Source organism: Ranitomeya variabilis, chromosome 7, assembly GCF_051348905.1.
Source record: "Ranitomeya variabilis isolate aRanVar5 chromosome 7, aRanVar5.hap1, whole genome shotgun sequence".
Lineage (NCBI taxonomy): Eukaryota > Metazoa > Chordata > Amphibia > Anura > Dendrobatidae > Ranitomeya > Ranitomeya variabilis.
Window position 1 is genome coordinate 201,582,863 of NC_135238.1, and position 18,285 is coordinate 201,601,147.

Genomic DNA, 18,285 nt, shown 5'->3' on the forward strand with positions numbered 1-18,285 from the left:
ATTATAAGCACAGATTACTTTGTGGAATTGAATGGTAAAATGCAAACAGTTTTGCAAAGTGATAATTACCCTTTATAAAAAAAAAGGCCTCATTAAGACGTCTGCAGGGGAGACTTTTTAATTCCTGTCCTAAATTTGATTTTCATCCATTTTTGATCTGTGTATCCGTTTTTACTATCAGTGTTGCATCCAGTTCTCTTCTATACAAAAAGATAAATTCCAACCTTCTTCTACCCATTGAACAGTAAAAAACGGCCAGGACATGGATGATGCACAGATGGCATCCGTGTGCTATTTGTTTACTGACCCATTGATTTAAATGGGTGACTAATCCAAAAATCAGATAAAAATCAGCCATGCATAAAACAGAATGGACATGTGAATATCCCCTCTAGACTATAATGGGTACAAGTTATAGCTGTGAAAAATACATAGAACATGTAGCCGAATAACGGATGACTGATGTGGTCTTAAGGCTCATTCCGACATCCCTGAGACTTAAGGCTTTATGCCGACATCTCTGAGACTAAAGGCTCATGCCGACATCCCTGAGACATAAGGCTCATGCCGACATTCCTGAGACTTAAGGCTCATGCCCACATCCCCGAGACTTAAGGCTCATGCCGACATCCCTGAGACTTAAGGCCCATGCCGACATCCCTGAGACTTAAGGCTCATGCCCACATCTCTGAGACTAAAGGCTCATGCCGACATCCCTGAAACATAAGGCTCATGCCGACATTCCTGAGACTTAAGGCTCATGCCCACATCCCCGAGACTTAACGCTTATGCCGACATCCCTGAGACTTAAGGCCCATGCCGACATCTCTGAGACTTAAGGCTCATGCCCACATCCCTGAGACTTAAGGCTCATGCCGACATCCCTGAGACTTAAGGCCCACGCCGACATCCCTGAGACTTAAGGCTCATGCCGACATCCCTGAGACATAAGGCTCATGCCAACATCCCTGAGACTTAAGGCTCATGCCGACATCCCTGAGACTTAAGGCTCATGCCCACATCCCTGAGACTTAAGGCCCATGCCGACATCCCTGTGACTTAAGGCTCATGCCGACATCCCTGAGACTTAAGGCTCATGCCGACATCCCTGAGACTTAAGGCTCATGCCGACATCCCTGAGACTTAAGGCCCATGCCGACATCCCTGAGACTTAAGGCTCATGCCGACATCCCTGAGACATAAGGCCCATGCCGACATCCCTGAGACTTAAGGCCCATGCCGACATCCCTGAGACTTAAGGCTCATGCCCCCATCCCTGAGACTTAAGGCTCATGCCGACATCCCTGAGACTTAAGGCCCATGCCGACATCCCTGAGACTTAAGGCTCATGCCGACATCCCTGAGACATAAGGCCCATGCCGACATCCCTGAGACTTAAGGCTCATGCCGACATCCCGGAGACATAAGGCTCATGCCGACATCCCTGAGACTTAAGGCTCATGCCGACATCCCTGAGACTTAAGGCTCATTCCGACATCCCTGAGACTTAAGGCTCATGCCGACATCCCTGAGACTTAAGGCTCATGCCGACATCCCTGAGACTTAAGGCTCATGCGACATCCCTGAGACACAGCCTTAGCATGGACTGCCATGTACGGACTGTGCGCAGGGGGGGTTGTTTCCCCACCCGAGCTCAACAGTTTCATAGCCATATACGCGTCTATCGAGTTCGGGTCGGGAGCCTTACGGCCGATCCATGCATTGAGTTTCACGGAAGTTTGCATGAGCCCTTACATTTCACTTTGCCGTGCCAAATCAGACTCCACATGTATAAAAATATATGGAGCTAATGCTATGTAGAGACCAGAAAGTTTTTATAACTCCATCGATTAGCACTTGCCCCACACAAGACTTCTAATATCTCATGTGTATATAGACACGGCCTACATACTGCCCTAAAATCAGCAGTGTCTGTAGGTGACTGCATGACCGCATATAGATAACTGTGCTTCCTAAAGGGAATCTGTCAGCAGGTTTTTGCTATGTAATCTGAGGACAGCCTGAGGTTGGGGTTGAAACACTGAATTCAGCGATGGGTTACTTATCAGGCTGTGTGCTGTTTTTTTTACTTTACTATACAGTGAAGGTTTTATCACTAGAAGATTATCATTACTGAGACTAGCTGTCTCGTGCCAGGTGGTCTGACTCCGCCACCCCCTGTGATAAGCAGCTAACTGTCAAAAGACAATGTACATAGAGATATAAACATAAAACTCAGCTGCAATCTAGATGCCAGGGTGGTATCACTAATAGTGATCCACCCCAAGAGGGAAAAAATGTAACATTTCACATGTATTAGGACATTTCTATGTATCTGGTTTTCTAAATATTCTGCAAAAATAGGGCATATATATATAGGGCATGTACAGTAACGACATATTATTATTTGCAGGTCCTGGAGACGGTACAGTGAGCCCAGTTGAAGATGCCGGTGCCCCCTCCCCCACCTCCTCCGCCTACACTTGCACAAGTAGGTTTTTAAAGAGCATCTCAGACCAATAATCAGATATAGATGCATACAATCAGAACTGAATGCATTATTTATGGTATTAATATCCATTGAGCTCCATGGCAGGTGCTTTCTTCTTGCCTGAGCAAGTGTTTCTCGTAAGTTAGAACGCTAATAGCCATATCTGTGCTGCGGGTGAAGAGCGCGTGTACGGCTTAGTACTATCCAGAATCCCTTGTGGACCCATATTACATACTACATCAGAATTAAAATAAAGGGTTAACTCTACGCTGCCTGGTATAAAAGATGGAAAAGAAGAACGATATCCAGGAATGTGGCTTATTATTAGTCAACGCGTTTCGAAGTTCCAAACTTCTTCATCGGGACAAACCACTGTGCCTGATGGAGAAGTTTGGAACTCTGAAACGCGTTCACTAGTAGACCACATTCCTGGATATCGTTCTTCTTTTCCATCTTTTATACCAGGCAGCGCAGAGTTAACCCTTTATTTTGATGTTACCTTAGCCGTAAGTATGCAGCAGCCTCGAGGGTTTTTAGTGGTTGTGGTCACACATCCACACCAGGAGAGCACCAGCGCCTTCGGCCTCCTCATTTCTACTCGGATAAGACCCTATTGCGCTGATAGTTTTTCCAGCTTTCTAACCTCATATTGCAGACTACGATTTAACCAATCTAAATCTTGTGGATCCTATAATATACCGCACCGTCTTTTCTTGTCCATCATATATAGTTGACATGATTGTGTTATTATGTATAATTATTCCAATATACTGTATATGCAGCGCCCCAGGGTCCTGGTCATTGCAGTAATACCATTCTCCTCCAGGGGGGAGTGATGTTACGTTTGAAGGCAATAAAGGAGATCTCCTCACCAGGTAATCACAAACACACAACACACTTCATACTCCAGTCCACCAGGGGGAGCTATGCTCCTATTTATTAGGGCACTCTTCACAATTAGGAAAAACTGGTGGTCTAGATAGGAAGTTAGACAGAAGCTGACTGAGCTTGTCTCAGGCAGCAGCTAGCTGAGCTCCGCTCAGTTAGTGGGTCCCTGACAAGGGTGGGATCCTGTCAGAGGCCTAGACAGAAGGCCACGGAGCTGCGCCTGCCCGACGTGCGGCAGCTTCCAGAAAGAGACACGAACAGAGAACTGTATTGTAAAGCATGAGGAGAAGTCATAGCAAAAGGAGAGGAAACCAGAAGGAGTTCTGCCCGGTACAGGCTGCCTCCTACTGAGGCGCGGAATCCCGGTAGCCGAGGGAGCAACAGTCCTTTATGCCTTGCTCCAGAGACCGGCAGGACAGCTAATTCCACGTTACCTGCCCGCCCCTACACCCAGGAGGCACGGTGGCAACTTGTGGAGGCTGGGGCGTGCTAGAGTCCCTGTAAAAAGCCTCAGGCCACCAGTCATACGGGTTTGTCCTATCCATCCTGGGGACAGAGAGAGAGACACACAACATCTGGAACATCTACAACAGTTGTGAGGACCTTATGAGAAGCTCAGCAGTAAGGTACTACAACACCTAGGCACTAGAGGAAGGCTACTGATTTCCACCTGGATAAGGGGACTCTGGATTTGCCTTCAAACCAGCCGGACACTGCCTGCCCTGTGATCTGGTGCTCTGGACTGTGGATTCTGAAGCCTTCAGTAAAAAGGTAAAGAGACTGCAACCTTGTGTCCTCGTTCTTCACTGCGCCTCACACCATCCACCATTTACCATCTACACACTGGGAAGCCCTGGGGATACACTTCACCTGTGGGAAGGTATACCATCTAGCTGCCATAACATCACCCCAGCGGACCCCTAAGCAGCGTCGGTCACCCTGACCGAATACCACAGGTGGCGTCAAAATCATTATCCCTTTAAAGACCTTTCCCCCTTTTACAACGGACGTCCCTAGGGCCACGGACCGGGTCAGCCACCGTGACATCCCCCTTGAGAACCGAAGGACCCGGTACCGAGTACCCCACTGCCCTACGGGGGCGATCGATACTGCATATATACAACTTTTTGCCTTTTCATAAAAAAAGAGGATAAAAATTATTCTAATCAACCCCCTATCAGCCAGCAATCACAGGAAACATGGTGCAGAGGAGGCCTTGGGAGATCTCACACAAGAGGTGCCAAGGCAGTAGGGATCCAACACACGAGAATAGATAAATCAATGATTATTCTAAAATTGTTAAAAAAAATCTTAATCAATGTATAATCAACAAAATGATTAGGCAAAAGGTCTGAAAGACATGGGAATTACTACGCGTTTCGAACCCTGTGAACTCCCTGGTTCTTAGTCAAAGAGTCAAGTTATGACTAAAGAACCAGTGAGTTTAAAGGGTCAAAACGCATAGTAACTCTCACCTTTTGCCTAATCTTTTTGTGGAATTTACTTTATGAAGTTGTTTATAACAATTGTGGAATAAACATTGATTTTATCTATTCATGTGTACTGGATCCTCTACCAGCTTGGAACTTACTACCTTTTGTATTTACACAATTTAAAGGGAATCTGTTAGGTCCTCCATGCCCTCCAACCCAGCAGCATTCACTTATGTATGAGTAAATTCCCTGCATAACCAGCCCTGTATAATGTTTTTCGGTAAAAGCTAGGTTGAAAAAATCATTTATATTGTCCCCATTTTCTATGCTAATTAGTGCTTTGACTACTCGATGTAGGCGTTAGTTGCCCCAGGCTAGTCGGCCCTCTTACCATGTTATCTGTTATGACCCCAATGGCAGAGGGTCTCAGAAATAATTACTAAGTCTGCAAACACAAAAAACCAGCTCATAGGGCAGTGGTAACTGAGCTGACCATATATCTAATCCTAGCACCACAAATAGCAGCAGCCGGGGAACGTGCCTACGTTGGTTCTAGACGTCTCGCGCCAGCCGGAGAACTAACTAACCCTAGAAGGGAAAAGAAAGACCTTTCTTGCCTCCAGAGAAAAGACCCCAAAAAGTTGGATACAAGCCCCCAACAAATAATAACGGTGAGGTAAGAGGAAAAGACAAACATAAGAATGAGCTAGGTATTTAGCAAAGAGAGGCCCACTAGCTAATAGCAGAATATAGTAAGATGACTTATATGGTCAGCAAAAACCCTATCAAAATATCCACGCTGGATATTCAAGAACCCCCGAACCGTCTAACGGCCCGGGGGGAGAACACCAGCCCCCTAGAGCTTCCAGCAAGGTCAGGAATCACATTTAGTACAAGCTGGACAAAAATGAGAGCAAGCAAATAACCAAAAAACAAAGAAGCAGGACTTAGCTTAATTTTGCACGAACCAAGACCAGCAGACAGCAGCAAACAGAAAGGATCTGATTACAACGATGCCAGGCACTGGACTAAGGATCCATGAAGTTTATATAGCAACACCCCTGGACTAACGACCCAGGTGGGTGCCAAACTGAGGAAAGACAATCCCAGAGTCATATCACTAGTAACCACAAGAGGGAGCCAAAAAGTCTAATTCACAACAGTACCCCCCCCCCTTAAGGAGGGGTCACCGAACCCTCACCAAGACCACCAGGGCGATCAGGATGAGCAGCGTGAAAGGCACGAACTAAATCGGCCGCATGCACATCAGAGGCAACCACCCAGGAATTATCCTCCTGACCATAGCCCTTCCACTTGACCAGATACTGAAGCCTCCGTCTGGAGAGACGAGAATCCAAGATCTTCTCCACCACGTACTCCAACTCGCCCTCAACCAACACCGGAGCAGGAGGCTCAACAGAAGGAACCACAGGTACAACGTACCGCCGCAACAAAGACCTATGGAACACGTTGTGAATGGCAAACGACACCGGAAGATCCAAGCGAAAGGACACAGGATTAAGGATTTCCAATATCTTGTAAGGACCGATGAAGCGAGGCTTAAATTTAGGAGAGGAGACCTTCATAGGAACAAATCGAGAAGACAGCCATACCAAATCCCCAACACGAAGTCGGGGACCCACACCGTGGCGGCGGTTGGCAAAACGCTGAGCCTTCTCCTGTGACAACTTTAAGTTGTCCACCACATGATTCCAGATCTGCTGCAACCTATCCACCACAGAATCTACCCCAGGACAGTCAGAAGGCTCCACATGTCCCGAGGAAAAACGAGGGTGGAAACCAGAGTTGCAGAAAAATGGCGAAACCAAAGTAGCGGAACTAGCCCGATTATTAAGGGCAAACTCAGCCAACGGCAAGAAGGTCACCCAATCATCCTGATCTGCCGAAACAAAACACCTCAAATAAGCCTCCAGAGTCTGATTAGTTCGCTCCGTTTGTCCATTAGTCTGAGGATGAAAGGCAGACGAAAACGACAAATCAATGCCCATCCTAGCACAAAAGGATCGCCAGAACCTGGAAACAAACTGGGATCCTCTGTCAGACACAATATTCTCAGGAATGCCGTGCAAACGAACCACATTCTGAAAGAACACAGGAACCAGATCGGAAGAGGAAGGCAGCTTAGGCAAAGGCACCAAATGGACCATTTTAGAAAAGCGATCACATACCACCCAGATGACAGACATGCCCTGAGACACCGGGAGATCTGAAATGAAATCCATGGAAATGTGTGTCCAAGGCCTCTTCGGGACAGGCAAGGGCAAGAGCAACCCGCTGGCACGAGAACAGCAAGGCTTAGCTCGAGCACAAGTCCCACAGCACTGCACAAATGACCGCACATCCCGTGACAAGGAAGGCCACCAAAAGGACCTAGCCACCAGATCTCTGGTGCCAAAAATTCCCGGATGCCCTGCCAACACCGAGGAATGAACCTCGGAAATGACTCTGCTGGTCCACTTATCAGGAACAAACAGTCTGTCAGGTGGACAAGAGTCAGGTCTACCAGCCTGAAATCTCTGCAACACACGTCGCAAATCAGGAGAAATGGCTGACAAGATAACTCCCTCTTTAAGAATACCAACTGGTTCTGCGACTCCAGGAGAGTCAGGCACAAAGCTCCTTGAAAGAGCATCAGCCTTCACATTCTTTGAACCTGGTAAATACGAGACCACAAAGTCAAAACGGGAGAAAAACAATGACCAGCGGGCCTGTCTAGGATTCAGGCGTTTAGCAGACTCGAGATACATCAAATTTTTGTGATCAGTCAAGACCACCACACGATGCTTAGCACCCTCGAGCCAATGACGCCACTCCTCAAATGCCCACTTCATGGCCAGCAACTCCCGATTGCCAACATCATAATTCCGCTCAGCAGGCGAAAACTTCCTAGAGAAGAAAGCACATGGTCTCATTACCGAGCAACCAGGGCCTCTCTGCGACAAAACGGCCCCTGCCCCAATCTCAGAAGCATCCACTTCGACCTGAAAGGGAAGTGAGACATCAGGCTGGCACAAAACAGGTGCCGAAGTAAACCGGCGCTTCAACTCTTGGAACGCCTCCACGGCTGCAGGAGCCCAGTTAGCAACATCAGAACCTTTCTTGGTCATATCCGTCAAAGGTTTAACAACGCTAGAAAAATTAGCGATAAAACTACGGTAGAAGTTAGCAAAACCCAAGAACTTCTGAAGACTCTTAACTGACGTGGGTTGAGTCCAATCATGAATAGCTCGGACCTTGACTGGGTCCATCTCCACAGCAGAAGGGGAAAAAATAAACCCCAAAAAGGGAACCTTCTGTACTCCAAAGAGACACTTTGAGCCCTTAACAAACAAAGCATTCTCACGCAAAACCTGAAACACCATCCTGACCTGCTCCACATGTGAGTCCCAATCTTCAGAGAAAACCAGAATATCATCCAGATAAACAATCATAAATTTATCCAGATACTTCCGGAAAATATCATGCATAAAGGACTGAAACACTGAGGGAGCATTAGAGAGCCCAAAAGGCATCACCAAGTACTCAAAATGACCTTCGGGCGTATTAAATGCAGTCTTCCATTCATCTCCTTGCTTAATGCGCACAAGGTTGTACGCACCACGAAGATCTATCTTGGTGAACCACTTGGCACCTTTAATCCGGGCAAACAAGTCCGACAACAGAGGCAAAGGATACTGAAATTTAACAGTGATTTTATTCAGAAGCCGATAGTCAATACAAGGTCTCAAAGATCCGTCCTTCTTGGCCACAAAAAAGAATCCCGCACCAAGAGGGGAAGAGGATGGACGGATATGCCCCTTCTCCAGAGACTCCTTGATATACGAACGCATTGCGGCATGCTCAGGTACAGACAGATTAAATAGTCTTCCCTTAGGAAATTTACTACCTGGAATCAAATCTATGGCGCAGTCACAGTCCCTATGAGGAGGCAGAGCACTGGACCTGGACTCGCTGAATACTTCCTGATAATCAGACAAATACTCAGGAACTTCCGAAGGAGTAGAGGAAGCAATAGACACCGGCGGAGAATCAGCATGAATTCCCTGACAGCCCCAACTTGACACAGACATTGCCTTCCAATCCAAGACTGGATTGTGGGTCCGTAACCATGGCAGACCCAAAACGACCAAATCATGCATGTTATGCAGAACAAGAAAACGAATCACCTCCCGATGTTCAGGAGTCATGCACATGGTTACCTGCGTCCAAAACTGCGGTTTATTTTCCGCCAATGGCGTAGCATCAATACCTCTAAGAGGAATAGGATTTACCAACGGTTCAAGAACAAAACTACAGCGCTTGGCAAATGACAGATCCATAAGACTCAGGGCAGCGCCTGAATCCACAAACGCCATAACAGGGTAAGAAGACAATGAGCAAATTAGAGTCACAGACAAAATAAATTTAGGTTGCAAATTACCAATGGCGACAGGACTAACAACCCTTGTTAGGCGTTTAGAGCATGCTGATATAACATGTGTAGAATCACCACAGTAAAAACACAACCCATTCTGACGTCTATGATTTTTCCGCTCATTTCTAGTCTGAATTCTATCACATTGCATTAAATCAGGTGTTTGTTCAGACAATACCACCAGAGGTTTAGCGGTTTTGCGCTCCCGCACACGCCGGTCAATTTGAATAGCCAGCGCCATGGAATCATTCAGACTTGTAGGAATGGGGAAACCCACCATCACATTCTTAATGGCTTCAGAAAGGCCATTTCTGAAATTTGCGGCCAGAGCACACTCATTCCACTGAGTAAGCACGGACCATTTCCGAAATTTTTGGCAATACACTTCAGCTTCATCCTGGCCCTGAGAAATAGCCAGCAAGGCTTTTTCTGCCTGAACTTCAAGATTGGGTTCCTCGTAAAGCAATCCGAGCGCCAGAAAAAACGCATCAATATTTGCCAATGCCGGATCTCCTGGCGCTAGCTAGAAAGCCCAATCCTGAGGGTCGCCCCGTAAAAAAGAGATAACAATTTTAACTTGCTGAGCTGAATCTCTAGATGAACGGGGTCTCAGAGATAGAAACAATTTACAATTATTCCTGAAATTCCTAAACTTAAATCGGTCTCCAGAAAACAGTTTAGGAATAGGTATTTTAGGTTCAGACATTGGACTACTGGTAACAAAATCTTGTATGCCCTGCACACGAGCAGCAAGCTGGTCTACACTTGTAATCAAGGTCTGGACATTCATGTCTGCAGCAAGCACAAGCCACTCAGAGGTAAAGGGGAGGAAGAGAGGAAAAAAAAACAAAAAAAACACAGAATTTCCTTTCTTATTATCCCACTTCTGCAATGCATTAAACATTCAATGTTGGGCCTGGCATACTGTTATGACCTCAATGGCAGAGGGTCTCAGAAATAATTACTAAGTCTGCAAACACAAAAAACCAGCTCATAGGGCAGTGGTAACTGAGCTGACCATATATCTAATCCTAGCACCACAAATAGCAGCAGCCGGGGAACGTGCCTACGTTGGTTCTAGACGTCTCGCGCCAGCCGGAGAACTAACTAACCCTAGAAGGGAAAAGAAAGACCTTTCTTGCCTCCAGAGAAAAGACCCCAAAAAGTTGGATACAAGCCCCCAACAAATAATAACGGTGAGGTAAGAGGAAAAGACAAACATAAGAATGAGCTAGGTATTTAGCAAAGAGAGGCCCACTAGCTAATAGCAGAATATAATAGGATGACTTATATGGTCAGCAAAAACCCTATCAAAATATCCACGCTGGATATTCAAGAACCCCCGAACCGTCTAACGGCCCGGGGGGAGAACACCAGCCCCCTAGAGCTTCCAGCAAGGTCAGGAATCACATTTAGTACAAGCTGGACAAAAATGAGAGCAAGCAAATAACCAAAAAACAAAGAAGCAGGACTTAGCTTAATTTTGCACGAACCAAGACCAGCAGACAGCAGCAAACAGAAAGGATCTGATTATAACGATGCCAGGCACTGGACTAAGGATCCAGGAAGTTTATATAGCAACACCCCTGGACTAACGACCCAGGTGGGTGCCAAACTGAGGAAAGACAATCCCAGAGTCATATCACTAGTAACCACAAGAGGGAGCCAAAAAGTCTAATTCACAACAGTTATCATGTCCCTGTGGGCATGATATTATAATTTGCAGGATCTGGCGTCATCGCCAGCTTCTGCAAATCTCATGCGCGCCTCACATTTCGATTTCGGCAGAGTCACTGTGCCTTTCGTTGCCAGGTGTACGCTTCCCGGCTTTAGAGGCGCAGTGCGCATGACCGGAAGTTCAGAAGCGTCACTGCTCCTCTGTAGTACGGTTTATGCTCTACCGGCATCAGAGGTGAAATGTGTATCACCGGAAGTTCAAAATCCGTCTTCCGAACTTCCACTCATGAGCACTGCGCCTCTGAAGCCTAGAAGTGGTCACCCAGCTCTACTGAGGGGCAGTGATGCTTCCGAACTCCCGGTCATGCGCACTGCACCTCTGAAGCCTAGAAGTGGTCACCCAGCTCTACAGAGGGGCAGTGACGCTTCCGAACTTCCAGTCATGCGCACTGCATCTCTGAAGCCTAGAAGTGGTCACCCAGCTCTACAGAGGGGCAGTGATGCTTCCGAACTTCCGGTCATGTGCACTGCGCCTCTGAAGCCTAGAAGTGGTCACCCAGCTACAGAGGGGCAGTGACACTTCCGAACTCCTGGTAATGCGCACTGTACCTCTGAAGCCTAGAAGTGGTCACCCAGCTACAGAGGGGCAGTGACGCTTCCGAACTTCCAGTCATGCGCACTGCACCTCTGAAGCCTGGAAGTGGTCACCCAGCTACAGAGAGGCAGTGACGCTTCCGAACTTCCAGTCATGCGCACTGCACCTCTGAAGCCTGGAAGCGTTCGCCCGGCAACAAAGGCACAGTGACGCTGCCAAAATGTGAGGCGCACGTGAGATTTACAGAAACTGGCGATGACGCCAGCTCCTGCAAATTATGTTATCATACCCATAGGGACGTGATGACTTGGAAAGAGGGCTGACTAGTCTGGGAAAACTAATACTCCATCGAGTAGTCAAAGCCCTAATTACCATAGGAAACAGGGACAACATGAATGCTTTTTTAAGCCTAATTTTTACTGTAAAATATTATACGGGGCTGGTTAGGCAGTGAATTTACTCATACATAAGTGAATGCTGCTGGGTTGGAGGGCATGGAGGACCTGACAATTCCCTTAAAAAACAATAATGATATTTTCCCATATTGGTTACTATTTCATTTGAAGACCCCTGCTGGGGGCTTTAGTAACTGCAATATAAAGGCATAAATGTCCATTTGAATGTAGCCACGTGCTATTAAGACACATGCAGAGAGTCCTTAAAGACCATGTGCCAAAAAGATTTTTACATATATAGTGATTACTTTAAATTAATACAATTCCACTATGTTTGAGTCTGCAAACTGTATGTCTTAATTTATTTTCAGAATTGTCCCATCCCTCATCCCCAGATATACAGTTTGCAGCGTGATCCAATTTTCAGTTTTATATTTTGTGGGAGTGTCTCTCCCAGTAATATAGGCTGGATGTGAAATCTGTGTGTATCCAGAGTGCTGCTGTCTTCATTACATCATATATCAGTACAGCTGCAATGCTGCACTTATTTCCTCTCATGTGCTTTTATCCTAGTCTGTAGCCTATTTTTTTTTGCCCTTTGTGAGATTTTACATGCTTTCTCCACCCTGTCAACTCTTAATATTTGTGTACAACCCCCTCCCTGCTGCTATCTTTAAAGCCTCATTCAGACAGATTCTCTTAAGAAAAAAAAAGGGAACATGTCCATTTTTTATCTAATGTGGGGATCAAACACACCCAATCAAGTGTATGGGTCTATGAATAAAATGCATAGTGTTTTTTTCTCTTGTGGGAGTGTTTCACTTAGTGATACAGGCTAAATGTAAAATCTGCACATATCCAAGTGCTGCTGGCTTCATTAGCTCATTCCTCAGCACAGCTTCTACCCTGTAATAATAAGTAATAATAATCTTTATTTATATAGCACCAACATATTCCGCAGCGCTTTACAGTTTAACAGTTTCAAACACAAAAGTCATAGGTAACAATGTTAACAATACAATAATTATAGCAAAATAAGATGACCCTGCTTGTGAGAGCTTACAATCTACAACTTATTTCCTTTTCATCTGCTTTCCTCCTTCTCTACAGCCTTTTTTCTCTGCCCTCCCTGAGACTTTACATGCTTTCTCCCCTCTGCATGCAGTAGACATCTGCGTACAACCCCTGCCCCATCCCTGCTTCTATCTCTGACAGTGAGAGAAGAGCAGGGAGCCATCAGAAGAAGGAGTTCTGATGGATTTGTAAGATTTTTGCAAAGTACTCAGCTAGATGAAGGACTTACAAGTACTCTTTAGTAGCAAAATGGTAACAATTGTTAGTAAAGACTATATATAAAATTACATATTCTAGACTGGTCAAATGTCTTAAAGAATATATGACGGAAGACGGAGGTGTCAAATATTGCACATTAATGTGGAATTGTGACTTTTTATGCAAATAACACAAAAGCAGGAAAAAGTGTGTGTGTGCGTGGTGGGGGGGGGGGGGGGAAGAGCGCACCACTGCGAATAAATAGGGGATCACCAATGGCATGTGAAAAATCATATATTGAGACAAATAAAGGGATCTCCAGAATTTGAAAAATAAATTCTTTATTCATGCCAGCTACAGAAATAGATGTATTCATTTATGTTGCAACAATTTTTCACTTGCATAAAAAGTCGCATTTTCACTTTAATGTGCGATATTTGACACCTCGGTGTTCCGCTCTTTTCTAACATTGGGAAGTAAGCCAATTATTATTCTGCATAAAAATTCATAATTTGCAAAAAAAAAATATTTGCATTGACTTGCGACATTTGACACATTGGTCTCTAGCTCTTATCTAACATTTGAAAATGTGTTACCATGCCTAAAAACTGTCGTTGCAGTAATTTGAGCCAGATTTATCATTATGGCGCCACATTTGATAGATATTTAATGTCCTAATGATTACACTAATGAATTGGCATAAATTAGATGTTTTTTTATAAATGTGTAAAGCTATGCTCACACGCACCCAAACCTGCTTTTTGGAAGCAGCATCTTTACTGCCAGGAGAACAGGTTTTGCCTGCAGAAAAAAAAAACTGCAGCAAAAACGCAACGTGTGAACATAGGCCAATATGTTTACTTGGATGATGTGTTTTATTATATCCACTTTTCCTTATTTTTACGGTCTGTCTTCTGCAGGCAAATACAGAAAAGCCTGCTCTCAACAGATCGGAGCAGTCTGGAAGAAATGCTCTATTGTCTGATATCCATAAAGGTAGAAAGCTTAAGAAGGCCGTTACCAATGACCGAAGTGGACCGACCCTGGACAGTAAGTTTTCTCTACAAATAAAGTTTGGTTCAGTTTAGTATCTACAGCACTTGGTCTTTGTTCACTCCAGAATTAGGCGATTCCTCTTCTCTTTCCCGCACTAGAAACACAGAAGAGGAATTCATGGGGTGGACAGATCTATTACATGATGGAAGCACACAGCATACAAAGGAACCTATTAACTAGAATTGGGTCTTTTAGGTTTCCATTATAATATTCATTATTTTACTGTAAAAACGATGGACAGAAAAATGGAATTGCTTAATGCAGGTGTGATCAGAGCCATAGAATTCAGAAAACTTTTATATATTTAATTATTTATTATTTTTATTAATATATTATATATTTAATTATTTTTTTGAGTGCGGTAATTATATTTGATTGTACAATATCTGCCTATGTACAATATTGACCTTTTTTGCACGTGCTGACATCTACTGGTAAAATAGGCTAGGCTACACTCAATACTGGTCCGAAAATAATCCAATTTTACAGCTTTTGAAATTAAATGCTATGTGTTTATTCTGCTAACGGGGAGAGAATAATAGCAGGACAATTAGTTTACTGTGTTGCTTCAGAGAAGGCTATCTGCACACATAAGGACGTCTACATGTTATATTCTGCTATATTGCCCACCAGGAATGGAAAATATTTTTCTCCATAGTAATATTTCACCTATGGAGCAGATATCGCATTGGTCATAGATAATGGTTTTTAGATCTCTGCCTGCACAGAGCAGTTAGAGACGGCTACTGTCAGCAATTCAGCACTTCCGCTGAGCAGCTGCTTTTCTTCCGTTGACAGGCAGAACTGCAGACGCCAAGATGATTGACAGCCGGCTCCCTGCTACCTAACTGCGGGGAGCCGGCTGTCATTCAGCATGACGTCAGAAGTCACATACCGGCAACAGAGCAGCCCAGAAGAGAGAGAGCAGCTTTGGTGATGTGGAGCAGCTAAATCGCCAGCAGGAGCGGTCGGTGACCAGTCTGAGCTAATACTGAGTATAACATGAAGGTAGCTGCCTCTGTTAGCAACTACTTGTTTGTAAACTTTTAGGCCCATAGAAAAAAAATCGTCCTGGACAACCCCTTTAACACTAGTCTCTGTGATGATCCTACACATCGGATTTCCGACTCCTTTGGGAGATAAGCTGCTGCCAGCAATCAGGAGCGTTCGGCCTATTCGAACACTCCTGTGTATCAGAGATAGGTATTGGGCAAATGATTATCCAACAGCTGTCTAATGTGAGTTAAAAGGGTTATTCCCATCTTCATAGATGGTTGTTATTAGATAGCGCTAGTTAAAACAAGAACTTTTTCAATGTACTGCTTATTAAAATTTGCAGCCGTTCTTAAGATATTAACATTTTTCTTTTATTTACAGCTCGTTGTCTAGGAGACCGACCACTGCCTTTGTCTAGCTTGTAAACACTGCGATGAAATCATCTGGGATCAGGAGGTAAAAGTGTTCTCCAGTAACCCTGGTTAGCTTCAAAGCAGTGCTTAGAAGCTCAGTAGAAGTTCTGCTCATGTTCTGCTATCTAGCAGCAGTGGTCGGTCTTCAAGGCAACGAGCTGTAAGCAGAAATATCTCAAGATCGACTGGAAATTTTAATAATCAGTAAATTGCTAAATAACTTGTATTAACATGTACTATCCAACAATACCAATGTATAGAGATGGTTATAGTCTGTTAAGTAGTTTTCTGGTGCAGATCCAGAAAAAAACTGATGGAGAAGCATGGAGAAGGGGGATAATAATTGTACCTTTTTGTCTATGGAGTCTTGTACAGTATATGGCAGCCACTGGTTTAAAATAGAGAAATGTTGCTGTATGACCATTTACTATTGGTTTTAGATGTAAAGGCATGTAATTACTTAATTCTTCTTTTTAATAGAGCCCAAAGCGTCTTCTGGAGGCGGTGGTGGTGGAGGAACGGGAGGTGGTGGAGGCAGTGGCGGAGGAACGGGAGGTGGGGGGTTTGGAGGATCTCCAGGATTAGGTGGCTTGTTCCAAGGAGGGATGCCAAAACTACGGTCTTCAGGAAGCCGAGAAAGTGGTAAGACATATCATGGTTTTGATACGTTATAATATGTGAGTTCTTATTATTAGATGTATGCAAATGAGGCTGAAGTGCTATGGTAGATCTGTAACCATAGTCGCTCCAGTTCTATTCCTCGTCAAGCGTTGCTATCTCCTTCTTAATTTACAGCTTATATGTAAAGGAACCATCAATCAAGTAGGTGGTAGGCGGGGAATAGAGCCGGAGTGACAGAGGCTTCAGATCTACCGTAGCACTTCAGCCTCATTTGTATACCAATTCAAATGCTGATTTCTCAGTAATGGAGGAACGGACTGACCATGTAAAGTCAGTGCTGGACTTGTCTTTGAAAGAGCTACATGCTCATATAAATAGTTTACAGCTTGGAATCTTGCTAATAGATTCCCTTTAAATATCTTTATAACAATAAATTAGGATTATTTATTCTTTATGCAGATAACCATCACATATTGAATATGATTTAATGTTGTTTGTTGTTTTATGTTGTAATTTACTGTTGGCTTATTTATTTTTTCATTCATTATTTTTTTTAACTGGATCTCATTCTTTTCTTTTAGAGCCGTCAGGAAGCAGAGCACCAATCTTTCCACCTGGTGGACGTATGACATCTCCTAGACCTTTTACTCCACCAAACCCCTCTCCAAGAGGTCCTCCACCTACAATGGGAATAAGGGCTCCTGCTTTTGAACCTCAAAGAAACCGAATGCCTCCACCTCCTAGAAATGATTTTAATTCCAGGTCAGATCATGGTCCACCTGCCGTACCAAATACACCTAGACCAATAAGTTCAAGTCTTCACAACAGAGGTCCACCACCAGTACCAGCTCCAAATAGGCAAGTGAACCCACCACCCATGGTTCCATCAGCATCATCTCATAAAGCACATGGATTTGGAGGAAACAACAGACAATCTCCAACAATTCCTCCACCTCTTCCATCCATGAATAGACCATCACTTCCACAAACACCCACTAGGCAAATGGATGACAGGCCACCTCCTCCTCCTACAGGAAACCGGCCTCCTCTTTCCAGAGATTTTCCACCACCTCCACCTCCTCAGAACAATAAACCACCTGTCCCCAACACACCTAGACCGAATACAACTTCTCAAGGACCACCTCTTCCTCCAGGGCGGCCTGGACCTCCTCCTTTACCACCTACCCCTTCTAACTTTGATGATATGCCAAGACTTCCTCAAAGAAATACATCCTTGTCAACCCTATGTGCTGCACCGCCACCTGTCCCACCTACGGTACGGTCAGGACCACCACCTCCTCCACCGTCAATGGAAAGGCCTCCACCGTCAATGGACAGGCCGCCACCTCCAGCGAGAGAGCCATCTGGAAGAGCAGGTAAATGTTAAAAATGTACGTGTTTTACATGTATACCGAATAAAGCACAGGTAAGAAGGATCGGCCTGTTTTAGTAAATATATGGATTTGCCATAAAACAGCAATTCTGGCCCATCTTTTATTATAACTCTGCATTGTGCCGATCCTCTGTTATTCTACTAGAAATATATGCATAAATTGGGTGTTCCCTTTTCTTTATCAAAGGGGTGTGTCTAAGTCTAAGACTGGCTACACTGATTGGACAGTGTCAGAGGATGCAGGACACACCCACAACTGGTAACACCCAGTTGTCATTTTATATAGTTCTAGTAGGAATAACAGAGGAATGGCAGAACACAGAAATGTTAGAAAAGATGCTCCAGAATTGTTATTGCACTGTGCATTCAAGTATTTACTGAAAGAGACAAGTCCAGAATAGTGACAGATCCTCTTTAAATTGACCAGATACTAAGTTATAAATCTATATTTACTATATCATGTTACTGATTGCATGCTTAGGATAGTCAGGACCTAAATTATATGATATGAATACCTTTGGAGGTTTTTTTATGTATTTAGATGAATGTATTTGGGCTAAAAATAGTTATTGAAAATGGGTTTCCTCATAATATTGAATCGTTGGCTACTTACAGGCTCT

General features: G+C 44.5%; 1 protein-coding gene across 3 annotated transcripts in view; it reads left to right on the forward strand.

The window, feature by feature from the left end:
* Positions 1 to 18,285, forward strand: part of WIPF1 (WAS/WASL interacting protein family member 1) — a 69,895-nt gene that overhangs the window by 42,971 nt on the left and 8,639 nt on the right. For all 3 annotated transcript variants that reach the window (XM_077272655.1, XM_077272657.1, XM_077272656.1), the window contains exons 2-5: positions 2,414 to 2,491; positions 14,107 to 14,236; positions 16,132 to 16,293; positions 16,854 to 17,648. In XM_077272655.1, coding sequence (XP_077128770.1) covers positions 2,447 to 2,491; positions 14,107 to 14,236; positions 16,132 to 16,293; positions 16,854 to 17,648 — 1,132 coding nt within the window. In that variant the 5' untranslated portion in view covers positions 2,414 to 2,446. The remainder of the gene's footprint in view (positions 1 to 2,413; positions 2,492 to 14,106; positions 14,237 to 16,131; positions 16,294 to 16,853; positions 17,649 to 18,285) is intronic.